The 26,590-nt window shown below is 44.5% G+C and overlaps 1 protein-coding gene across 2 annotated transcripts in view; it reads left to right on the top strand.

The window, feature by feature from the left end:
* LOC135370705 (uncharacterized) overlaps positions 1–26,590 on the top strand; it is a 100,789-nt gene that overhangs the window by 57,407 nt on the left and 16,792 nt on the right. For both annotated transcript variants that reach the window (XM_064604505.1, XM_064604504.1), the window contains exons 33-60: positions 532–595; positions 2,003–2,166; positions 2,246–2,324; positions 4,160–4,208; positions 4,308–4,384; positions 4,455–4,557; positions 12,383–12,567; positions 13,473–13,723; positions 15,069–15,125; positions 15,239–15,349; positions 16,966–17,084; positions 17,190–17,239; positions 17,325–17,404; positions 18,153–18,271; positions 18,413–18,551; positions 18,635–18,675; positions 18,785–18,924; positions 19,231–19,337; positions 19,429–19,467; positions 20,754–20,881; positions 20,975–21,045; positions 21,105–21,169; positions 22,527–22,674; positions 22,754–22,871; positions 22,941–23,038; positions 24,295–24,366; positions 24,452–24,558; positions 25,976–26,048. In XM_064604505.1, the coding sequence (XP_064460575.1) occupies positions 532–595; positions 2,003–2,166; positions 2,246–2,324; positions 4,160–4,208; positions 4,308–4,384; positions 4,455–4,557; positions 12,383–12,567; positions 13,473–13,723; positions 15,069–15,125; positions 15,239–15,349; positions 16,966–17,084; positions 17,190–17,239; positions 17,325–17,404; positions 18,153–18,271; positions 18,413–18,551; positions 18,635–18,675; positions 18,785–18,924; positions 19,231–19,337; positions 19,429–19,467; positions 20,754–20,881; positions 20,975–21,045; positions 21,105–21,169; positions 22,527–22,674; positions 22,754–22,871; positions 22,941–23,038; positions 24,295–24,366; positions 24,452–24,558; positions 25,976–26,048 (2,854 nt within the window). The remainder of the gene's footprint in view (positions 1–531; positions 596–2,002; positions 2,167–2,245; positions 2,325–4,159; positions 4,209–4,307; positions 4,385–4,454; positions 4,558–12,382; positions 12,568–13,472; positions 13,724–15,068; positions 15,126–15,238; positions 15,350–16,965; positions 17,085–17,189; positions 17,240–17,324; positions 17,405–18,152; positions 18,272–18,412; positions 18,552–18,634; positions 18,676–18,784; positions 18,925–19,230; positions 19,338–19,428; positions 19,468–20,753; positions 20,882–20,974; positions 21,046–21,104; positions 21,170–22,526; positions 22,675–22,753; positions 22,872–22,940; positions 23,039–24,294; positions 24,367–24,451; positions 24,559–25,975; positions 26,049–26,590) is intronic.

The following is a 26,590-nucleotide window of genomic DNA, read 5'->3' on the forward strand; positions in this document are numbered from 1 at the left end:
GAACTTTGCCACATACGATGCTCTGCAGCCATACAAGCTCTGCTAACATCTTCTTCTTCTTCTTCTTCCACCACTAGGAACAGCGGCCACCAGCCACACATATCGTTATTGCCTCTGATTTCACGCGAGAATTGCGCGTACACATTTTCTTTTCTTTCATCATCGGCCGACAATCTACCTGGCAAATTTTTTTCGTCCGGAAAATGCTTAGATATTTAACAAACTGATTTTAAAGGTCAAGGCTGCTTCTGGCGCCACAGAAGTATGGCGGGCTAGCCCGCCATAACAGAAGCTCTGGCGGTGTGACGTCACTCCCTAAGCGGAAGCGAGAGAGTGCGAAACAACGCTCAGTGGAGTATCCAGAGGAGGAGGATCCAGAATCAGAGGAGGAATTAATTAATCCATTAATTAACTAATTTGATTGGTTAAGATTATTCAAAGTGCTTTTACAGTACAAAACAGATGAAATGCAAAAGAAAAGCATGCTTTTTTAGTGTGATTACAGAGGTCTTTTTTATATCTGCTTATAAGGTTGCGACTGGCTTACCTGGTGGAAATGAGTCGCAGATCGGTGGCACAGCGCGAGTCTTCAAAGGTTGGAGTGCTTCTTTATGTAATTAAAAGAAGTATGCGAATATTGAAGTTCTTGAATGCGAATCGAATACGAATATCTGCAAAATTGTCGTTCGAATATCGGATCGAATATCACGTTGTACTATCTTCTAAGAGTCCATTAGGTTAAGTGTTAATTAAGCTAAGAGTTGATTAAGTTAATCAAGCCCTGAAAACAAGTATCGTCACAGTTGTGTTCTGCTGATCCTTAGGAAAATGTCCCTAGTGCTAATAAGGAATATGCATTAACGTATCGGCTTAGCATAGCATATACATGCTTATATGCACACATACAGTGGAATGATTTTTACGGTGAAACTATGTGCCGTTCTCATGAGGCAAGCTGGAAACAGTTAAAGCATTGCACCTCAGAATTCTTCCATGAACATTGAACACCTGTGTTAGCATTGTAAGTGCTGGTTAACACGCAGCAGCTTTGTAATAAGCCGCTGTGATATTCGAACATAAACGAATATTGCATTTTTGAATATGAATACCAGCCGAATATTGCAAAAAATATTTTATTCATATTCGAAATTTCGAATATTCGCACACCTCTAGAATTTACTTATCTGCTTGATTTACATTACCTTTCTTCATGAAAAGACAGTATGAAGCGTAGGCTAAGGTGTTCAAAATGACAATTTAGTTTAAAAGTATGTGACCGTGAATCATCAGAAGTGGGCACTATCAATGATTCGTGCGTGTATCGCTATAAAGTATTGTCGTCGCATTTGGTATTGATTAGGACTTCACAACTACATCGTGTAGTCGGTAGCCTTAAAGTGTCGTATTATACTGGCACAGGTTGAACGAGCGAGGAAGTGACATTTTACAATATCAAGTTTTATAGCAGATTGGAAGGTGTTCACGATAATGGTTCTGAAAGTATGATGAGCCAATCGCGGCGTTTCTTTGAAGCGGGCGACATCACACTGCTCAACTTGGATTGATAACTGCATTTATCTTAAAGCTGCTGTAGGGTTCTTCCGATATACTAATACCCGCTATTGCTAGAAACCCTGCTTCATTCGACAAGTTGTTTATCAGGGACCACCACGCGAAATATTTTTGATGGGCCGTTAAATTAGATGCATTGCGCAATGAAATTTGCAAAGCGCCCTGAAAAGGCAGCCATGAGCCATGTGGCACAGCCCCCACTGAAGTGTGCTCTCACATCGGGCACGCAGCAAAGTGCAGAGGGGGCTCCCATTGGTCTCCTCAAACGATTTGTCCAATTGTTGTCGGAGATGGTTCAAGGAGACCAATCGTCGTTTGTTTTGTGTTGTTGTCAAGGTTGCATCTTTCATTCCACGAGAAGAAAACTTTAGTGTCCCTTTAATGCTTTGTCACGTGATTTCACCATGTGTGGTATCCGTCATGTTTTCAGTCCCTCCTCATCAAGGCAGTAGATGCACTCCGAATCGCATACCATCAGTTGGCAGACAAGATGCTACAGGATGGTTTCATACCAGAAAGGGACCTTCTCTTCTTCATGACTCACCACGAAGTAGGGCGCCTACTGAACACCAGGAGCGCTACCATCCTTTCCAGGTCACTTTACACTTCAGACGCTTGTACTGTGTGCTATGAAATGCCTTAACTTCTACGACCTCTCCTGTTCCAATGGTAGGGCGTACAAGAGAAGGTCTGTCTTCCCAAAAGCCTCTGAGATAGAATTCCCAGAGATCACAAGAGGACCCATTCATGCTGTAAGCTGGTATACAGGGTGTCTTTCCTTTTTTTTTTCTATACAGCTTTTTTTCATAAAAGCATTAAGGGCTATACACATCCTGTTTTCGCTCCTATCATCTCTGGGTCGGCGGACGTTTTTGGCCATCTGTTGCACAACTGTTGAATGACTAATTACCTAAAAATAGCTCATTATAAAAGCTACGAAGTTGTCCCAATTGGGAACATCTGTTCCCATCCGTCACCTGATATTGTAGCTGTTTTCAGAACAAAAATCGTCCGCAAAACAATTTGTGAAGGAACACCATTTTTTTCTTTATTTTGTTCATTGCACATCTTCGGAGATTTCTTTCCTTCACCCCCAATGTGAGCGGGTGAATGGAGCACACTGCCGCCTCACGCGTTGAAGATGAGCTTTAACTTGTGGAAACAAAACAAAAACAAATATCGCGGGTGATACTATCAGAACTGCCCTTATCTTGGGTTGCATTTTTTATGTTTTCTTTTAATTGTTTTACAGGACGCAAGAGGCGATAGTGTGCTCTTCCACCCTCTCACATTGGGGGTAAAAGAAAGACTTGTCTCTGAGGATCTGCAACAAACATAATATAGAAAAAGTTGTGTTCCTTCACGATTTTTTTGCAGACAATCTATGGAACGGATTTTTGTTCTGAAAACAGCTACGATATCAGGTGACCGAAGGGAACAGATGTTCTCATTGGACAGCTTCATAGCTTTTAGAATTAAAAAGTTAATTAGCTATTTTGAGGTATTCATTCAACGGTTGAGCAACAGGTAGCCAAGAACATCCACCGGACCACAGATGATAGAAGGGAAAAACGGGATGTCTATAGCCCCTACAGTTTTTTAAAGGAAAAACCTGTATCGAAGAAATGGAGAAACCCTGTACTTATATGCAGTAGGTTATACTTTATTGACTCTTATTATTTAATTGGTTGGTGAGTTGGTTAATAAGTTTAATAAAGGCTACTCGTTTACTCATGTCGCTAAGTTTGTTTCAACAATACGCTATCAGAATGGGACTTCACCACATAACTTGCTGAAGACCAACAATTGCGCACAATGATACTGTCCTGCATAATGCTCCCGATTTGTGAAAAGTGCGGGGCATACCCTTTTTTTTGTGACAATTAAAATAACTACATAAGTGGCACAAAAAGACACGTGCATCCCGACATCATTCAGCATTAATGTTGGCTAAAGAAGCGTGTTATGCGGTGAAGCTTTATTGCTCTGTGTCTCCTGCCATTACCCCCCTTCCCCCAACTCTGTTGCAAGAGCGTATCAGTTCATTATCGGCTGAATTGCTCCTTACTTATAACAACTGCATTAATTCTAATTCAAGTGCAGATTAAATGCTAATTAACTTAATAACTGATAGAAGCGTATACGAAGAGGGGAGTCAAGTCCTGTAGATCACATAAACAAAATACAGAAGCTGGACAGAAGCTTGTACAAGCTTTCGCGTGGAGGTCCACGCTTCCTCAGGTGCCACCTGAGGAAGCGTGGAGGAAGCGAAAGCTTGTACAAATTAAACTTAAACAAAAATCTTCAGTGTCGGCTTCTGTATTTTTTTTTAATAACTGATACTTAATAACCGGCGCTTCTGTACATAACGGATGAACACCATTCGAAATAAACTATAAATGTACAACATGTATATCTATATAAATGTGTATATAATAATAAATAAATGTGTATATAAATATGTATAAATGTACAACATACGGTTTACGTAACATCTTGGAGACTGGATGACGATTTTTTCTGTATTGACGTATACTCCGACAATTCCTGTGCTATGCAGGTAATTATAAATGCTTATTTGGTGCAGGGAGTACAAGAGGAACCGCAGCTCACAGATGACACTACATTCCTCAAGGGTGAAGTTCTCACACTTATTGCAAGCTTGGAATCAATCAATCAATCGATGCGTATGGTTGAGTGAGCTTTCTTTCAATATGTCTGATTTTGCGGAACAGGTATCCCCATCAGCAAGGGCTCCGTAGAAGGTACAGCTCGTGTTGTTACGTCCATCGATGAAGCATCCACGATACAGGTGGGTACATCCGAAAATATGCCAATATTGGAAGTACCTCATTGATGAATGAACGCAACGTCTCGTTCAGCGTGGAGATATCCTCATCACGTACGCCACAGACATTGGATGGAGTCCGTATTTCACACTCATCTCAGGGATAGTCACCGAGCTCGGTGGTCTCATGTCGCACGGTAAGACCTAAGAAATATATATAAATATATATATAGAGAAAGCAGTTTACCTTACTTTCACGATTCCAATGCACCCCTCATTGTAAAGCGCAGGTGAATTTAGCACAAAAAATTTAGGTTACAGTTCTACCACACGGTTACGAAACAGGAGGCCAAACACGTTTTTATGACTGGAGTACTTTATGACTAGAAACATACAACACACTTCACTTCATTTGACTTCACTGTTCTGGAGTTCCTTGTCGCTATCAACTGACCATAGGTAGTCATCCTCGCTGCCGTCTTTCAAAGAGTCCGCCAGTGAATCTTCCAGTGCATCTAGTGAATCCCTTTCTCAAGGATTTACTTAAGATGCCCTTTTCCGGCATTCCTTTGGTAGGGGGTTGCTATTCTGCAAGTCGCCTTCACCTGACACTTCCGTGTATTGCGGTCAAGCCCGTTTTAAGGAACGCCCAGCGTCGCTTACTTTACTTTTCCTTTCCGCTAACCTTATAGAAACTTTTCGGTTCTAATTTGGATGGGCAAGGGAAGCTGCCATGGCCACTAATCTAACCTAACCTATCACAAAACTAACCAAACTTATGACATCTTACGTTAGTAGGTTCATGGCAGCTCGCCTTGCACCCAAATCCTAAGAAGATAAAAGCTCTAACAGCGACGGTCACATATGACGCAACACAGAGCACCACTTTCAACAATTCAATGGACTGTCGAAACATCTCAATTTCTGCAGCAGGAATTGCTTTTCCCTCTCCGTCTAAGGGAGCACCGCAACAACAAAAACAGTAGACAAGGGAATCTCTTTTTGCATTTCAGAGATTGTGGATGCGATGGAATGTATAGCAAAACAACAGTTATTGAGGGGCGTCACAAAAAGCAAAGAGAGAGAGGTGGAATGAAATGTGCCAACAAGCCTAAATGGATGTTTTAGTGTCCCAAATCCACTTCGATAATGAAGTTGGGAGGGTGAGGCAAGCTGCCACAGCCAACAGACTGTAACGCTTTGGCTAGTTTACTGGTAAGTGATAGGTTAGATGAATGGGATCATGGCAGCTTGGCTTGCCCCACCAAATCCGTTTCAATAATGAGGTAAGTGGCAGAATGGTAACGCCAACCAAAAGTGGGGCAAGATGCCCCATTTTTTGTTCGACACAGCCTGTCATCTCGTCTCTCTTATGTCTCTGTCTCTAAGAAAAACCATCCAAAGCGGTACCGGCAACTGCTTTGCGTGCGTCCCTGCTGCACCATATTTCGAAACTTTACGGCGAGCTGCTCCGACACCCCCGACACGGCGGTGCCGGCTTACGCGCGCCACGAAAAGGTTATAAGTTCAAACCGACCAATGAGCGCTCGCATACCGGAAGAGCGGCCGTAGGAGCCAATGGGATGCTCTCGGTAGAGAACTCGCGCTTCGACGTAAAAATTTTGACTTTTCATGACGTTTGATGACGCGAAAAGCTCGCAGCGCCTCACTTTAGTCCGCAAAGGAACTCGCAAGTTTCATCCCCTTGCACATAGTTTGGGCCACGTGACTCGCGATGTCTGTGCCAATGGGAACGGCCGCTTTACACCGAGTTTCCGTGTTTTTTCTCACAGCACGCCTCCCATTGTAACGCGCATGAAATTTTGAGCAAATTTTTTTCCGTCAAAAGAGTGCGCTCTAGAATCGTGGAAATACATCCTTTTTTGCAAATTGTGCATTGGATATTTTACCCCTAAACAGTTGGTATCACCCCAATCACGCATTGACCATATCAGTTCTGGTTGAGACACACAAGTTTTGTCCGCATAATTAGTCTAGTTGGATGGGGTACAAGGCAAACCAACAATACACGGACAACATGAACAACATATGGTCCCCCCTGGTATGTCCCCTGGTGCACACGCGTTTGTACCCTTCGGTTTCTAAGACCATCTTCGTTCACTTTCAGCATTAGAATTCTGACAGCCAAAAGTGGAATCAGCATGAAGAACGGCACGATGTGTGTTGAGCGTTAAAACGTGCCAAGCAAGTGCATGCAACTGAATTTAGCTTTCGAAATTACTGAAGACATGCGCCGTGTTTCTGTTCCCATTTCATCGTTTTTAATTATTCACGCGGTTCAAAGTATATAGTGCTGCTGTACAAGCATTCATCTCTATATGCATATCGACCGCTCATCGTAGGAGCTGTGGTGGCGCGGGAGTACGGCCTGCCTTGCATCGTTGCTCTGCACGGAGCTACAAAATTTTTCAAAACAGGTACGTCCTCCGAACACATTTAGAAAATGTCATTAATTCAGTGGCGGATATCTTGTCGTTTGCAGGCGATAGGGTCTACCTGAACGCCTCTCAAGGTGTGCTGCAGAAGATAGACAGCGACCTGAAAAACACGAAGTTATAGTATTGCGCCCAGTATTATACGGGCGGATACTTCGTGTAATGGATCGAGCGAACATATTCATATAATGCAATGACATGAAGTGCATGTTGTATAAAAATGTTTCATTTGCTTGTTGATTAGCTGCCTTAGTTATTATTGGGTTATTTATCTTGTTGATCTCTTGGGTCTCTGGTTACAGGCGACTACCACATACTCTTCGCGCTAGCACGATGTGCAGAGCGTTGGACCGAAACGTTTTTCGGTTTGTTTCATGCTCGGGTTTCGGTTCTGATTCAGCTGCAATTCACATATGTATCAGTTCAGGATGACGCAAAAATAAATCATGTAAAAAGAAAGCACTCAAAAATAAATCTCTTAAAGACAACTTTTAAAATAAACTAAAGAGAAAATCATGATATACATCATGAGAAAATCCACGCTGTCGAAATAAACTCCGAAAACTAAACTTTGAGGAATAAACGCTTCGAAATAAATATTCTAAAATCCACCGTCCCTGATTGGTGGACAGCCGACGGCTCTAGGTCCGTCGCGGAAAATAGTGCGCTCATCGCGCTTGGGGCTAGCCGGGGCAAGAACTAACCAGGATTTCCCTACACCGGAAGTAGGTTGCCTCCCTGTACGTGACCCGTGGTCAGTTCTATTAACCGGTTCAGAACTGGTTCGACGCTCTAATATGCTACAAAATTATAGGTAGCCACTAAAAATGCTACAGAATCTCTCAGTGACTTTTTTATGCATCTATTTCTGTTTTCCAACAGGATCCCTTTTAATCCCTTCCCCGAGCACGTGCCTCCAATCTGGGCAGGCAGATCGCTCGAAGCCCCACGTCACCCACCACCCACCACGGAGGAGCATGGAAATTATCGGAATAAAATACACGGAAAATATATCGGAATAAAAATATTCGCACAAAAAGTTAGCGTAGCGCGCGAGGGAGCTTTGAATCTCGCGGCAGAAATGCACCCTCACTCGGCTGCCAGGCGCTGAAGTCATGGGGCCGTGCCGTCTCTTTCGTTGTTTTGCGATTTCTCCGGCGGTTAGGCGTCGGCAAGCCAACCGAGCAGGAAGCGTTGTTGTACATCGGACGTCGTGGAAAGGACAGGTGATGAACTGAACACTCTTTAGGCGACACGTCTGCTCTTCTTGACGAAACGTTTTATGGAGTTGGAGCCTAATCTCCGCCAGCTTCGATTTAGCCACACGAATGTACCGGAGGCTGGTATTATGATGGTGCTAAGTGTGAACGAACATTCGGATTGAAATATAGTGCGTCTTCGTTGTTACAAATGCATAGTCATGAAGACGCGGCGCAGTGACCAGTGTTTTCACTTGAAGAGGTCGTCGACCATCATGACTTCTCCGTGTTGTGGTCAACACTATGGGCTCTGAACCGCATGGACACCGGCATCTCCGAGGCGACAGAGCGGACCGATGAATGCTTAGCTGTGTAACATTGCGCTTACCGTATCTTACTGATACCCGCAACGTCAACGTCTGCACAAGCACAGCAACATGGATACCAAAATAAAACCAGTAGAGTTCATCTGCCAGCGATCTGTGGGAAACCCCAAAACACATGGCCAAATAAGCGTTTTCCTTTTTGGTGGTCATAGGCAGCATACAACAATGGCACATGGAATAAATTCCCAACCGACAGGAATGTATTCAGTCATATCATATATATGTTGCGCATACAGACACAATACTGCGTCACAGCTGCATATTTGCTATGCATGCCCTCCTGTGGAATAGAATATTCTCTTTCACTCTCATGCATTGCGAAAAATACATGGATTAAAACTTAAGCACTTTAAAACTCTTCAGTTGTTTAGTTTGTGCCCAGTTAAGTGTTGGAATTCAAACTTGCTTTCAATAGAAGACATTTTAAATTAGTATGATTGACTTTTGTATTCAGTGCTCATCAACTTGCTCCATCCGCTCAAATTTGTCTTCTTCATCTTCCTTCTGTCATCTATGCGTGGAGCACTCTTACCCACACAACATGTCTGCCAAGTACGCAGACACGAACAAGGAAGAGACTTACTGGTGTACCAAGGTGGGGAGGAAGAGATAAGAGATAACGTTCCGAGGGAATGCTCTTGAGATGTGTAAGGGCATCGTCGCCGCCCAGCCAATAGGGTTATTAAGAAAAGAAAGAAAGGAAAGGTGGGATAACCCTTGAACCTCGTAGACTGGGAGAGCATGTGACAGGACGTGCCGAAAAATCTAGAATCCTGTACTACTAGTACCTCCGGGATAAGTGATATGTTGAGATGATATAGATAAGGCAACTCTCTTCCCGCTTGCGTATTCCCATTCCATGAAGACATCCTTCCGTTAACATGTGTAATGCATGCATGGGCGCTAATACAATCTCCATGCGAGATATGAACCGACCATTGCTTAGAACAACGGTTAACAAAAAATCCCGGTAAAAGAGAGAGAAAAAAAAGCGACTGCATGCTGCGACACGACCGTTGCTGGCGCGACGGAGAAACTATATAGATGTGACACAAAGCACGTGACTTTCCGCACTGGTGAGCTTCCTTGAAATGAGCAAATAACGCACGGGGGGGGGGGGGAGGCTCGCCTAGTCCCGCGCGTTGAATGCACTAAATGCACTATGACAAACATTGCATATTTAGGGTAAAAGCCATTCTTGGGAACCATTGTACACCAATAAATCCATTTTTCTTTTTTTGAGTCCCTTCATGCATGGTCCCATTCTTTCGGACAAAAATGACGATGATGATGATGACGATAGGTGAATGGGAGACAATCCTCATTGAAATGTTTTTTTTTATTTGTATTTATTTATTTCTGCACTCTTGAAACCAGCACATGCGGTGAAACAGCTGCATGGTTGAATGTCTTGCAGTTGCAAATGAACCGAAACTGAAACTGAAACCGCGTGGACCAGAAACGCAGGGAAGACAGCGCACTTTCGCTTTCGACATCGGAAGCTCTGAAGGCCACTTGCTTTGGAGCGAGGGAGATAATTGGGGAGGGGCTGAGTTGGGGTGGCGTGATCAGCCAGCCGAACGGTCAGATAAATTTTGTTTAAAAAATCTGTAAAGAATTAACGAAGTAATATTGTTTGCAAATAGTCGTATGTGAAAGGTAGGTGACAGACTCTATAGCTCGTACTATGCTAGACTCACCTTTTCTGTGACGAATTACCGAACTACGCCTTTCGGGGGAAATTGAATGTCGTAACTTGTTTTGCAGCTGAGTCCAGAGTATTGCAGATAGTACAAGACACGTGTGTACGCGATAGCAGCTCTTCAGTGGGCTCCACGTAAAAGGTACTCAGGCGCGCCGACCACTGATAGCATATCACCACCACCCGCACGAGAAGTGGGTCGGTGAAGCGTGCCCCAGTCGACCTTATTGTTTAGTGAGATATCCCGGAACAGGTATGAAGACGTTCATTCTTTCTGTTCTGGCCTGGTGTCTGGGATTGCGTTTTGAACGTACTCAGAAAGGTGAGAGCGCACTTTTTGTCGTTTGTTCCCGGCTTGACTTACTTGGCTTGCACTTGACGTCACGCCATAGCTTTACCCGTGCTTTTTCCCTCTTTCTGGTGAACCGATGCCCCAAGCAGCACAACGTACTGAAAGTCGAGTGCAATAGGGGTGGACGGTATGTGTCTTATCAATGTTCTTTAGTTTTACGAGCCTGTTCAAGGCCTTCCACCTACCCGTCCACCCCTATTGCACTCGACTTTCAGTACATTGTGCTGCTTGGGTACGCGTGCACCCTATCGCACCCCTTCTTTTTTCGTTTTTTTCTTTTCATCTCTTCCAGGCAGAAAGAGCCAGTTCACGCTTTTTTAAAGTCATTCTTGCTTCACCGGAGAACAGGACAAACCGCATGATGTCTTTGTAGTAGAGCGTATTTTTTCCATTTTTTCCTCCATTTTTTTCTTTTAAAATCAATCAATCAACCATCAGAGCGTATTATCATAGATCGAGCAGTTACCCGTCAAAAAGAACTCGTTACAAGTTACCGTGTGAAAAATGTAACTAAGTTAATAACGAAGTTCCTCAGCCTGAAATGTAACTCGCCGTTACCGAGTTACTTTAAAAAAAAGAACGAGCTACTTCCAAGTTACTTCGGGCACAAAATAGCACTACACAGGTGCGGCGCGCGTGAACAGTTGAGCTAGACCTTGAGTTACCTGCAGAGGACTGCAACACGCTTAGATCGTTTTCGTTTATTTCCAACAGTTCCAAAGCTTTGCATCTTACTCCGTGTGGGCGCACAATGGTTCAGCTTAATTTCAATGGCAGCGGTTCTTATTTCCTGAATAGAATACTGTCGCTGATTGAATATAATAATAATAATCTTTATTTGGCTCAAGAGCTGAACGCGGAGCTCTGGGAAAAAAGCCGCATTTGCAGCTTGATGTGCCCCAGGCTCCGTCCTTCAGGAGCGGAACTTATTACATACTTATTACATAATGTTCATACAATGTAATCAGTTCGACATGCGTCACAAGACACGCAGAAAATAAACTAATATTTCGGAGATTAATGAATCACAGTGTCCACAGTGTTTCAACATCGCGAACCGTACATAGAATAATATATGTATACATATAAATATATGGGAATCTAATTAACAGGTACGAAAAAGGATACTGGTTAAGGCGCTTCAATAAACATCTGACTATCAGGAAAAATATAATCATTGCTCACAACTAAAGAGAAGGAATCGTATCTTTGAAACGTTTAATTTCAAGAAGTGAAGTTGTATGTTGTCATTTAAAAGTTTTTGCAAAGTATATGTAATTAGTTGTGTGCCATATTGTGTTCGTGGTCTTTCAACCTGCTTCATATCACGCTTTATGGCATAAAATGCCATAAAAGAACTGGAGAGAAAGCAAGAAAACATGTCGACGTGAGTGAAAAGCGAATTAAAAGGAACTTGGAACCTAGGTTGAGTTACTTTTGCAAAGTTACCTGAAAAGTGAACGAGTTCCTCTGAAAGTCACCACGGCGCTGAAGTAGCGAGTTAAGTTATAAGTTGCCGAAAAAAGGAACTTAATTACACTAACGAGTTACTGGTAACGAGTTACCTCAAACTCTGCGTATTAGTGCACTGTATGCTATCGCCCTTATATACGCCCACGTATAAGAGAGATCGTGGTGGTTGCGCGAAGCTCTCTTTCAATGTTTTGCGCGTGCGCCGAACCACCAACGCTATCTCTTACGTACACGCAAAGGCAAATGCAGACAGTGCTCTAACTATAGCGAGTTGACATATATGTTCCACCACTGTGGTGGAACATATGTCTTAATTCGCCAAGTCTCAAACGACCAGGTCCATCCCATTCTATAGTTTAGCGGTCTGGTTTGTCCGTCATCAGGATATTCTTCTGGATGAAATGGCAAATGTGCCTTGTCAACATGCATGCTGTCATGCCGGTTTATCTTCCAGATCTTGGACTCCTGTGGAACCGTATATTGTGTTACCTGTACCTTCGTTACCTGTTGTGGAATCGGAAATGGAATTTTCCCAAGTGTACATTTTTCGTGGAAAAGAAGGATCCGTACACCGATGGGATTCTTTTTCCGGAAGCGGAGTGGGAAATCGAACGACCGACACATGAGAAACTTGGCAGGGTAAGGTGCTATTCGTCTCGTAGGAGCAACATACAGGACAAAGGAGGGTAGTGAATGGGAATACACTCTTAAAAATGAACTTTGCCACATGGCACGCTCCTAGCCAACCACCATCCCAGGAGTGATATCGCTCTTTCCCTTGCATTTCTGAAAGCGGGGGCGTATGCAATTTCTGTGTGCAGTTCACAATTGCCCGCCGTTCTCATCTAATCAAGGGAGTAAATGATGTAATTCGGAATATAATGGTGGGCTAGGGGCGTGCTCTGCGGTGAAGCTGTTTCTTTTTGTGTGTGTGTGTGTGTGTGTTGTAAGGAGGGTAAGGAACATAGATACATACATACGTACTTTGATGATGTGCTGATGTGGATGACGATGCAAAAAGACGTGCACCTAACTTGCTATGCTCCATCAAACAGAAGGTACCCAAGCAGCACAATGTACTGAAAGTCGAGTGCAATAGGGGTGGACGGTATATGTCTTATCAGGGTACTTTAGTTTCACAAGTTTGTTCAAGGCCTTCCACCTACCCGTCCACCCCTATTGCACTCGACTTTCAGTACATTGTGCTGCTTGGGTAATAAGGTAAGTACAGTAGATTGTTATAAGAAAAGTGTGTCAGCCTTTTGTTGCTCTTGCGCGACGTGTTGTGCACTCTAAAAATGGGACTTCACCGCATAGGACGGCGAAGGCCAACTTTTACACACAATCATACAGTCATCACTCCTGATTTGGGGAAAGCGAGAGGAAGGATACGCCTTTTTGTGACAATTAACCAAAAAGGCGTGCGCCTCACATTTTCAACAAATCGGGGTGGGGTACGTAGGACGATGTTATCCGGGAACATGGTCCGCCAAGAGCATGTTATTTGGTGAAGTCCTGTTTCAAGATTTGACTGTCTCTTCCAGAGGAAGGACGAGATGTTCCTTTGTGGAACGAGGACCACAGGAGAGTGCTTCGTCATGAGAGTTAGCAGAAGACGTGGCCGCTGCCTCGACCTGTGGATATACTTGCGAATGAAGAACGGCGATCACTATGAATTTGTGGAACACTCACTGCTGGATCTCAGCGGGAAAGAAGGCTTTGCCGCGAAAGGGTTACGAATCGAATGTCTGGCCCCGATGAGACAGTGGAGGATTGCATTCAACGGCCTCATGAGGTAAGAGGAAAGCAGTCATGTACTTACACGCTGCCGTCTGACGTCCTACTGCACAATGTACAGTGCTGGACAAAAGTTTACGGAACATGCTCCGGCACGTTCCTTCCTCCGTGTGACACGTTAGCAACGAATGGGACCGTACGCAGGGAAGGGTAATGGTAATGGTAATGGAAACTGAAACGGTATATTACCGCGATTGGAGATGGTAACAATAACGGAAATGCACAGCACGGTCCTCCATTACCGGAAACAGAAACGAAAGTTACCCTCCAGTTCGGGTAATAGCTATGTATTCCTGTTGTGCGACGTTTGAGTGACTTTTCATTTTATTTCCGTATTTTGATGACTTCATACCCTGTAGTGCTCTGAATACTACATGTGAGCATGGAAACAAAGCGCAATATTGGATCTCGAGGGTGCATCCCATAGTTGAACACCTCCGTATATCGGATTTCAAGATTTCATTGCACCGACAGGCTCCCATTGAAAATACATGGGGACAAAATTGTCTATGTCTGACAAATACCTATCCCGGAAGTAGGACAGGGTTTTTCCAGTTAAGTCAGACAGAAGCCCGGCCAAATTCTCAGTCTCAGCCCATCTTTGCACCAAAAATACTTTTAAAAAAAACAGTGCCCTTGACTTTCACCTTTTTCTTTCCTATACTGGTCCCAGCATTTTGTTGTGTTAGTGTTTCGAATCCAAAATGGGGTACTGTCAGTCTACATTTTAACTATTCTTTAGCGTGAGCACTTGTATTCGGTTTGTCGAGAGCCGTACGTGCACTGCACCAAGGCAATCAAAAGTGGGCTGACGCTTCAGAGACATGTTCTTGAGCTTAATTCCAATTGGGTTTAAACTCTCAAGCAAGCAGCGTGCTGCTCGAAAAGCTCCAAATGTAATGCCATTGAGTGGAATCCGCACCGAATTCAATATATACCAAAATCAGTAATAATTAACAGTGAAGAGCGAGTAAGAGGTTCCAGGTGCCACTAATGACCATGAATTCAAGAAGGGGGACATTTCTGGCAACACAGCTCTGTTCTTTTCCATTTTTTGTTTCCCTTATATGTTCTGTAACTCAGACACCTCCCTAAGTAGGATACATTTCGTATGCACCGCGGGTATCAAAGATAGGGAGGTTTCACTGAGCACTAAGAAGCACTAAGAACATAGTAACTCTCTTTGCTCTATAAAAAACATAGCTCCACCAGACGCAGTCATTAATAAACATTCATATTGACACAAAAAAGCGGGCGCCTCTCGTTTTCAACGAATCAGAAGAGAGAACGTTGCCTTCCTCAATGATGGTTGGGTTGTTATGTGGTTCGCTGTTCATTCGCAGATCCCCGCCGAGTGACGACTCCAGCACTTCAAGTCTGCACGTCCGACTGAATCTTCTGTACGTGTTCCGTATAACTTGCTCTTATATTTTACGAGTACGATCCCAACTTGCGAAGCTTATCCCGAAGTTCTGAGACTGAATTATCGATTATGCATTCGTTCTCATAACAGGTGGAAGGCGTCGTCGCATGTGGTCGACATCCAGGCTAATGCGTCTCATGAATCTATACTTGAGGGCTGCCTTGTGGAATCGCTAGGACAAACTATCTCCAACTGCGAACGGTAAATCAGACGCTTGCTCTGCGAGTGGGTACATCATAATACAAAGAAATGTGGTTGTGATGCACAACTATAGGGCTGATAAATATCAGGTTATATTTTTCTTCAATAATTCGGGTGTAATCGGATTGTACTGAACCTGATTCAGCCTAACTCTTGTTGAATCGGATAGAATCAGGCGTAAGTCTTCGGTTTACTCGCCATAATACGCGCCAGTAGACACAGAGTCCATGCATATAAGAGGCAGCAGAGTCTCCCTTTTGACAGTTTGTATGAGCATGTTCATGCATTTACAACACTTTCAAAGTTCTGTGTCACTGGTGATGACTTCGGAGCCCCCTGGTCCAGCAGTTTTCGGGCAAATTTCAGGCAAATATCGGGCGTAATCGGGGGGGGGGGGATATGTTTATTAAGAAAAAGAAAGGAAAGGTCAGCCAGACGAAGGTCGGCTTGCTATTCCAAACAAAAAAAGGCAAGGGGAAGGGGAAGGAAAGAAAAGGGGACAAAAAGAAAAATAAGGAAAGAAAAGGGGAAGAAAGAAGGAGAAAATGGGAAGAAAAGAAAAATAAGAAAAGAAAATGGAAGAAAAGGAAAAGAAGAAAGCAAAGGAAAAGGAAAGGAGAAGAAGAAATGAAAAGACAAGGAAAAGAAGAAAGAAAAAGAAGAAAAGAAAAGGAAAAGAAAAAAACTAAACTGAAACACAAAACTAAAACTGAAAAGTCACACACACATCGCGGGTATAACACTAAAAAGTATGCATAAGGCCATATGCATAACATGTTGATACAAAATTACTCTTCGAACAGTCCCTCCTTGCGAAGTTGTCGCGAGACGTCACCTGGGATGTCATTACGGTTACAGGAGTGACGGCGCTTTCCATATTTGTTTTTTTTTTTCGCGTTTCTCTCCCACTTCTTTTTGTGTAGCAGACGACGTTTCTCTAAACCAATCAGTGGGCTGTACCGTAATGACGCCAATGCGTACATTCTCAGAACAGAACTTCACCGCATAGCACGTTATGCGCCAACCACTGCCACGAATGATAGGGCGTACGTCTTTTTTGTAGCAATTATCATATATCAAAATTGCTACAAAAAGGCGTACGCCCCCCTCTCTCTTCTAAGCAGAAGCGGTAACTCTACACTGTTAAAACAGAACTTCACCACATAGCACGCTCCTAGCCAACCATCATTCCGAATGATATCATTCTGTGCATTGATTTGTTGGAAATGAGAGGAGGCGCTTATCTGGTACAGATTATCTTGTCCCAGATAGGCGCCTCCCCCCTGTTTTGAACAAATCATGACACAGAATGATATCATTTGGTATGATGGTTGGTTAGGAGCGTGCTATGTGGTGAAGTTCTGTTTTAACAGTGTATCATTCGTGGCAGTGGCTGGCGCATAACATGCCATGCGGTGAAGTTCTGTTGTGCGAGTTTAACATGTTGACAGAAGACTGCCCTTCGAACAGTCCCTATTCGAGAAGTTGATTCCCTCTTTTTCAATCCTTTCCATGCTTCCTTGATGTCCTAGTACGGTTCCAGTAACCGCCAAGTAACACAAACGCAAATGAATAGCAAAGCAAGAAAGGGTCTAAAGTTCTCTTTACGATTATAGTGCATACCAACTCATCGACGGATACGAACAACGGGGTCAACTCATGGGCACCGTCGCACTAGGCGACGAAAAAGAAGTGGAGATGTACCTTTGGGGTACCAGACAACGACTGAAAGGAAGTAGGTGTTATTTTTATTAGGTTTATATTATATTTATAAGTAGGTGTTTTTAATTTGAGTTCTCTTACTGGCCCTTAACGAAATAAGTGACTGCTTCCATTGTAGATGTCACAGAAAGTGTCACGAAAGCTAGTCACGTGTTCGGTCACACAAGGGTAAGATATCTTTCGCTGGCGTTGCCGCCATTTAGCGAAAGGTTATCGAGTAGATTGTACTAACCAAAGTGATTAACGTCTATAGGGTGCACAGAGTTTTCATTTAGCCTGCTATCACCCGAATACTGGCTACGGGAATTCCGAGGATGCGCCAGATATGTCAAGGTACGTGAAGAAATTGAGATAAGATATAGCGGTGGCCAAAAGTCTTGTATCGCTTCCGTGTCCAAGCATACCTCGTGCCTTGTGGCGACATTTTCTGCGTTCTGTTCGGAATTCCAGTGTAGTGTCAAATATCGCGTTCTGTATGGAATTCTGCCAGCTATTCCTGGGTTTCCCTCAGACGCTTTCAGACATATGTCGGCACAGTTCCCTAAGAAGTAGGCCCAGAACGCTCATTCCCCAGGGCGTCAGTCGTGACGTTGCCCACATCTGTGAGGCCGACAACGGCGAGCCCTTTCACCATCACCACCATCACCACCACCACCACCACCACCACCACCAGCGTGGAAAGCAATGAAGCCTGAGACCTGCATCGCCAATGATAATTATTCGAGTAATCGTTGAAAAAAGAGGTATTTCGGCAGTCGGATTTGGTTAAAAGGGTCAGCTGTAATTAGAATACTAGAAGCCGCATGAAAATAAGAAATCCACATCCGGATAACGAATTTCCTAGACGACGATATGTAACACATGATCAAGATAAGCTACCGCTTATTACTGTCAAAATCACAGAAAGGTATGTTAAGCTTGTTGATGCAAGGCATTTGTCCATCACTATATATGAACTGTCCATCACTTTGACTTGTTCATCTGTTTGTATTTTCTGCGTATAAGCATCCTGGGGTAGCCAGTTCGAGGGGTAGCCAATCATCACGAAGTCTGAAATACAGCGTGTTCTTGAAATGTTTAGATTCATCTACGGAAACCTACAGGCAGCGGATGGCTTAGTGGACCCAGTGACCGAAACCTCGCCTTCGGAACTCCACGTATCTGCGTTGTTGGACAGACCTAGTTTTCACATAAGAGCAGGTGAAATAAATGATTGCAGTAACGCTAACATTTCTTGTTCCTTATAGTACTTTGAAAGGCAGAATACTAGTAGCAACTCCATTTTGTTTGTCGCTGTTATCAATTTTTGCTTCCGATTATTCCTTTTCTCTTTTCTCTCAGGCGAGACGCATGAGATCCAGATCAAAGATGCCGTCACTTTAAAGCGTCATGTTGCAGAGTCTGATGGCACACAATTGCTTTATTTCGAATTCACATACGACGGGGTACCGGGATCCGGCTTAGGTTTTCTAGATATCAGGTAAGGTTAGTTATATACGTTCTTGGCTAATCACTCATCTTGTTCAGTGATTTCAATCATCTTTCCAATGTCTTACCTTCCAGTTCACCGATGCCATTTGAAACGAAACTAAATGCCGGTTTGCGTAAGTTACAGCGGTTATTATTGGCTGGAGTGCAAATACTTGACAGTGTTTGCAGCGTCAACGTTCGTTCCTGTGATAGGAATAAATCTCAGCAACCTTCCTCTTCTAGTTACACAAGACGAGGATTGTCCATCCACCTTTCCCTTTGTAGCCAATATTTCCGATGTCGTCTGCAGACATACCAGTGTTGCTGGTGGGAAAGGGTCATCCTTATGTCTTCTGAACGCTATCTCAAAGGAAAATAAAGAGGTACGTGACTATACGGTTTAACTGAAGAACTGGATTAGTCGATTGGCCATGTCCACTCTTTGTCATTTTTTTAAATATATATTTATTGCCATCTCGAGGATGGGACAAGCGTAATGCTTGCCCACATCGCATCGCAAAAATAGTACATACTGTCATCGCCCTAAAAACGAAGGGCAGGCACTCACTGCTTTGTCTCTCTCCCCCCGAACATCCATTCCTTTGTTTACTCCGATGCTGGTCTACCCTTCGTGTTCTTGTGAATGAGTTCATGTTCAGGTATTACAATCCCCTAATACCCGTAAACAGGTCTTCAAAGTTCCCGGTGGAGTCATTGTCACAACAGCCGCGTACGACTTGTTCTTGAGGAACGGTCCAGCGAACCTGTTGCAGTCCATCTTGCAAGAAGCTCAAGGGTGTGCATATTCAACTTTTATTGTTCAACATTGATTCAATGACTGTTAACTTTTCAGCACGTCCGTAAATAAGCATTTTCTTCCACTGCAGAGAAAAAACCATCGAAGAAGTGACCCGAGTCTCAGAGAGGTACGTCTCTTCAATAGTTGGGTCAACCGAATGCGTTCGAACCCAGTTATGAGGGCTAGGTACCCAGTAGGTAGGAGGGTAGGTAGGAGGGCTAGGTAGGAGGGCTGGGTACCCAGGGTACCCAGAACACCCAGTGTGTACACAGTCTACAGGTTGGGGCAAAAGTTTAAGCGACGTACTTTTTCTTCGGTGCGACACCCTAGTGGCTGGCGGAAGCGGGTGGGTTCACTGTTACGGGAAGAGAGGGGGGGGGTACGCTGTTAGCGACACTGGGTGGCAGCTTCCACTTCCCAGGCACACCCAAGCGACACCGGAACTACCGCTGTGTGTCGCTGACAGTGCACCCTTCTATCCTTCCAAAACAGCTTGTGAAGTCACCCCCGTCCGGCAGCCGCTAGGGTGTCGCACCGAAGAAAAAGTATGTCGCTCGTGCTCGCCAACGAGCGGACGCCTTAGCCCACTCGGCCATGCCGCTGGTTTGTCCCAACCTGTATACCCAATTTTTCTCATGCGCTTTTTGACTTCAAAGCGTTCGGAGCCCTCGAATTTGCTATCCTTTGTTTGACACAGTAAACAAGCGTGCGTTCCCGTTTAATGTGGCATACCTTGACAGGACCTGCAACCCGCTTGGCCTGCGTAGTATGCATTTGTAACGGTTCTCATCGACTGCAGAAACAGCTTGTGATAATGATGATGATGGTAGGAGAAAAAAAATGGAGGTGTGAACCCAGTCACTGCGGGACAAGCTACTCCAGGTCTAGTCTCAATGGACGTTGCATAGACATAATGTTTCTTTCGTTTTATTTGTTTGCGATTGCGTTATTAATGCGTTAGGCCTCGCTACGAAAGAATCGCGGCGTGGTCTATCTGTAGCCCCGGTGCAGCGCGCGGTTAGTGGTGAGGGGAGCAGGGAAGGAGAGGGCGGGTGGAGAGCGTGATGCAGCGCTGGCGCGTCGGCAGTGCAGCTGTGGTGGTCGACAGGCTCAGACATGGCTACGTGGGCACGCCATGGGTTACGGAAGCTGTGCGGAGGAGCGGCGGCGAAAGGAGGCTGAGGCTGCGAGACTGCGCCGCTAAGCTGAATCGGAGGAAACCTGAAAGGCACGTTTGGCTGCGGATGCTGTCTTGCGTCAGCGTTGTGTAAGGTCGTGTGAAGGCTGGGTTCTGCAGCATTTGTGAAGAAGAGTTCCCAAAGGGTTTTCAAGTTTTAATACTAGCGCATTTCCGTCGGATCCACCAATTGATCGACCATGCATTTTTTGCTACAAAAGTGTGCTCCTTTCTAGAGCGGTGAATAACATCAGCAACATGGCGCTGCCGAACGTGCTGAAGAAACATATCAGAGATGCTTTATTTCTGGCACTTGATGGTGACATTGAGACAAAAAGATTCGCCGTAAGGAGTTCCTGCACAGGTACGTTGGCATGACGTCACATATACCGGGGACGATGGCGAATACGTCCTAATAGATAACATATAACACTATATCACCAATTCGATTGATTAGGAGAAGACACGTCCGAAATGTCTGGAGCAGGACAGCTAGAAACGTTCCTTGGTGTTTGTGGAATGGAAGCTGTAAGTTATTCTATGCTGTTGGACACTTCACTACCAGTGTTATAAACTTTGCTCTTCAGGTCTACGAAGCTGTCGCCAAATGCTGGGCATCACAGTTCAGCCCCGTTGCAATTCAGTACAAGAGGTATAATAGCATGATAGCGTTCACTTTCTGCCATCGACGTTTAGGACTTCCCTATGAACATTACACGCGTTCTGTAATGTCTTCTAGCGAACACACATGATGGACGCTATAGATCAGGGGTGCCGAAGTGGTGGCTCCCGAGCGAAAAATATGAACGGTCATGGCATTATCATTGGGCTCTGAACTCGTGGAGTCTATCTTGCGTTGATTAGTGAAAAAAAAAATAATAATAATGTTGCCACTGACCTGTAGCAGCCGCTGACTGTCAAACTAAGACTTGTTGTTCCCTCTCTGCCTCTGTTGCTTTCGTCGTCATCGCTGATGACTCTCTAAACCTGTTCCCGCGTCCGACTTCTACTTGATTGATGTTACTAGTACATTGCTACCAAAATTTCTGAACAGCCCCACATGGCCGATTTGTAATACTGGTGCCTGCAATGCCACGAGAGACGGACCGGTTCAGTCGCAAGCTAGGTGATATCACTAGTAGCGATGCGAGGAAATATTCTTCGACTGCAGGAGACTTGGAAGGGAGCTTTTTGGCTCGCCGCTTGTCCACAGTTGTTGACAACGCTCCTGATAACTAACAAATGGAACTGATTGACCTGCAGTGTGACGCACCGACAAGAACAAGTTCGCTGAAGTTGGTGCGGCTTCGTTCTATCCTTACGTTGGACGCGGACAAACCTGTCCACGTTAGGCACAACATACGTCTAATAACAATAGAGAGTTTTAGTGTATCGTACGCTATCGCCTTTGCGTACGTTGGGGATGGCGTGGTTCTGCACAGTGCGCGAAGCTGCTTGCGCGTGCGCATAACCACCAACGCTATTCCTTACGTACGCAAAAGCGATAGCGTACGATCCACTAACACTCACTAATAATTCGTGGTTTTACGTCACGAGACAACTGTGTCAACACATGTCTGCGAGCAAGCATTTTCTGTGATGAACCTGAATACGTCAAAGTTGCACTCACAACTAAGAAACGAACCCCTCAACGCAGTTAAGATTGCACTTGCGCAGTCATTTTCACACTGTGTCGACGCAATAGCTAAAAACAAACAAACAAGAGGTACCAAGACACAGCAACTAAAAAAGGATTGCTGACCGTACGATTTCGAACTGCTAAGCAACGCAAATCTATACTTTTTACGCCGTTTTAAGCTCTGGTTGTGCCATCTATACCAGAAACAAGCTACCAAAAAAATGTGATATGCGGCCCACGTAGTTCCTTCATGGCTCAATGTGGCCCGCGGACGCAAATCAGTTCGGCACCCCTGCTATAGATAGTAAACACGTTGGCGTCTCACTGTCACAGAAGTCGCGTATACGTAACGTGATGTCTCGTACCGCAGACGATATGGCCAGTTGCTGAACTCTCCAATGGCAGTGGTCATCATGGAGATGGTGGCGTCTGACGTTGCAGGAGTGATGTTCACGTGCGATCCCCGCAGTGGCAATCCCGCCGTAACGTACATTACCGCAAACTACGGACTCGGAGAAGTATGACCGTTACTATGAATTGTAGCTACTGTTCCTTTCCTGCCATGGTTTTCTGATTGCATCGTACTCTCGCTGACAGAGCGTAGTATCTGGGCTCGTGGAGTCTGACACTCTATCTGTCAACAAAGGGAGCAATGGAAAGATGACATTGGAGAAAGTGACTCCAGGGGCCAAAGGCAGCAAAGTCGTCATGGACAGTAAGAATCCACACTGTGTATCTATATACATATCATGTTATGCACGTGTTTCTGTTTCTCTGCCTACAGACTCTGGAGGCACAAGGACAGAGAACTTCGTTGATGAAGCAAATAAGTGCAGTGTTTCTGAAGGACAAGCGCTGCAACTGGCAAGAATAGGGTCAATCGTACGTGCTGTTACGTGACAATCAAAAGCCATTTCCATTTTTTTTCTTTTTCGTTCGACTTCTAATCTAATCTAATCAAACGCCTAATTATTTCTCGAAGCATTGTTCGGTATCTTTTCCCACTACATATTCAGATGGGACTGTTTCGAATATTTTCTCGGTCAGATGACTTGTGGGACTGGAAGAGACGCTTCCTCTGGACTCTGCTCTGTTGAACGTCGAGGAACGCCTGGCTTGAGCTGTGAAAGTTGTGATTACGTTCCATTACATAAACTCTGCAACGACGAACATTTTTTCGTGTCGTCCCCGGCCCGGGACCGGCCCGACCGGGGGAACCGCGTTTGTGAAGCGACGACAGCAAATTGATATCGGCAAAGTAGGAACAGCAACCGAAAAAGGTTTCCAGACGTAAAGCCACAAATTACAAAAAGTTACAAAACACGAAGGATGTCATTGGTACAGTCAAACTACTTTACAACGAACGCCTTTATAATGAAAATGCTGTTATAACGAACATTTTTCGCAACAACAACAACAACAACATATATATTGTGATGATGAAGTGGGGAGGTTTTCCACTCTAGGAGTGGAACGCTACCCCATAGCTAGGGGTCTAATATGAGTGGTGACAATGATCAGTGATGACGATGAGAGATGACGGGAATGATCGAAGTGGCGATGACGATGCTTGACGTGATCGTGGTGGTGGGAGTGTCCGAGGGCGCATTTTTCGCAATCTGGTCAAGCACCCATAGGATTCAATGTATACTTCGGACATTTATAACGAATTCCTTTATAACGAATGTACCGAAATAACGAAGTGATTTTGAAGTCTGTAGGGCGAAATTCGCGTGGTGAAGCTTTGCAAGCAAATGTCAAATTGCGAAATTTTTTTGAGTGTTTTTCATTCCGACGCGGCACGCTCGGCGCCACAGTTGACGGTTCCACTGGGAAAGTCTGAGGTGCGTCTTGATCAGACCAACGAAATTCTACCAATAAACAAGATTTCTAGCATTTTCAGGCATTTTTCCTTTGAAACATCCGTTTTAACGAGGTTACCTTTACAACGAAAATTTTCCGCGGTCTCCTGAAGTCCGTTATAAAGGAGTTTGACTGTATATAGGAAAGATTGCAAAGCTGGGTTTTCAACAAGGGGAAATCAAATCGTGCGCGGTTTTGTTTATTAGCTTGTGTGTGTATTTGCTTGTGTCGTCATGTTTGAAACCTTATACCACGTTTCACCCCTTTTCTTCCAGGTTGACAGGTCTTACGGCGATTCGAGAGACATAGAATGGGCGATTCGAGGCGAAAACATCTTCTTGCTTCAGGTCGGTGCCTTTATGCACAAGGGTCTCTGGTTGGGTGTGGTTTGCAATATGAAACTGTGCGTCTCCAATAACGTGTTTGCTCCAGGCACGTCCTATCACGTCTTTGTACGAAGACACAGAGTTTGAAAGCATGCGCGCCTTGGATTCTGCGCATCAGTCAGAATGGGAATTCTATACGAAAGCGAACATCGGGTAAGGCAACTACCTTACATAAACTGGACTATGTGACGACCCACAACTTTCAAATTAAAGAGAGAGAGAAACAAGAAATTATTTGCACCCAGAAAGACAAGGTTACCTCAATAATAAATTTCAACGAGAATGTGGCGGAAAGCGGAGCCTTATATTAAAGGGAGTCTGGCCATTAATGAGTCATGCCTGTACCTGAAGCTCAACCCACTTTGTCAGCTTTCTGACCAATGGCGTCCGGTGGTGGTGGTGGTGGTGGTGGTGATGGTGAAAGGGCCCGCCGTTGTCGACCTCACAGAGGTGGGCAACGTCACGACTGACGTCTTGGGGGAAAGTGTGTCCTGGGTCGACATGTGTGAAAGCATCTGAGGTAAACCCAGGAAGAACCCCAGACAGCACAGCCGACTCCGGGATTCGAAGCCGGGTACCTCCCAGCCTCGACCAATGACGTCTTGAAATATGGGACACCATCAATCAAACTATCCTCACTGTTTGTCACCCAATCCAACATGGGCAGCGCCATTTTGGGTGGCAAGTGGATTGGATGGGATTGAAATGGATTCCTCTCGCGATATGCAAAACTAGTGGATTTTTGGTGCAAATTTGATGAACGCCACATAGGCTGCGCAAGGCATGTCGAGAATTGTCGTCAGCTTCCGTGGTTGTATCGCTGACAGCAGAACGACATGCTGGTACACATCCTGTCGTCGGTACGATTTTTTAAACTATCTACCCGAATAGTTGGGCAAAGAAAGGCAAGAATATTTATATCCATAGATTCAGTAATTAAATCGAACATTGTACTGCACAGAGCTGTTTGTGTTAGGATTTCATTGTAATCGCCGTGTTCACTGGGCCTGACACCGACGACAAAACGTATTATTTTGGTTTGATATCGATAGCAGAGCATCAGTTGAAACTGATTTTCGAGAAACTTATATGGGGATGGTACATCTACAGTGTAAAATCAAAGTAGTTCGTGAAATTTTTTTTGTCACGAAATTTTCAATTCGCAGTGTTTGTTTTCGTCGCCATTTTGGATGGCAGTAAGGTGACATAGCGACCTCCGTGGTAAAAAGCAAACCAATCAAAGCCTCTTTTTGGTACTCCTCCCAATGGCCAGAGTCCTTTTGTGGCATGGCCACAAAACACCTTCGTCCTACATATGGGTTTCTGGTTTGTGTAATGGTACATATATATGTATTGCTTATGAAATTGCCCGAGCAGCACAACATCTTGGCCCAATACTGGCCCAATACTGTCTTAATATTGGTCGAATCTTGGTCCACTGTTGGGCCAACATTGCCAATACTAGTCCAATATTGGTCCAGTCTTGGTCCAGTGTTGGGCCGACATTTCCAATATTTGTCCAATATGGGATACTGCAGTCGATTACAATTGTTTCTGTATTCTGTAACAGCGAGGTGATGCATAATGGGATAAGTCCCCTGGGTTCATCAGCTTTCCAGAACCTGTTTGTGCCAGAATGGATGGTAACTATTCTTTTTCCCTTTGTTGGGTACACAGCTGTTCACCATGCGCGGTGTTAAGATGCACTAAGATTACATTAAGGCTCGTACCTCTTTTTAGTGCCGATTATTTTGTCGTGTGACGAATTTAATCGATCTCGATCGTTTTTTCGCCAACATCAACATCTGTTTACTCCCACCACTGGATTAATAGAGTTTCAGCTTATCTGTAATGGTTTCGGTGCCTTAATGTTGTCGGAGAGTTGAAAGACCCGAATGCTGCAGGCGTAAGTGCATTCTGTTTTCGGATTCTGCAGCAGAGATTGCCAATATTAGTATCGCGATTGCGATTGCTTTCGGCCACATCCTTCAATTAACACCAGTGCTTGTAAGTAATACATGTTGCGGGATCTTCGTTAACATACTATATGCAGTTCGGAGGCTTGCACACAAACTCTACAAGTTCATGTAGCCTCGTCTAATCATCATCATGTCGCCTCCTGTCTCTTTGCTCTGGGGCAGTGCTTTGCCTTACAACGAATAACTGCCTCACTTTCAGTTACGAC

Source organism: Ornithodoros turicata, chromosome 10 (assembly GCF_037126465.1).
Source record: "Ornithodoros turicata isolate Travis chromosome 10, ASM3712646v1, whole genome shotgun sequence".
Classification (NCBI taxonomy): Eukaryota; Metazoa; Arthropoda; class Arachnida; order Ixodida; family Argasidae; genus Ornithodoros; species Ornithodoros turicata.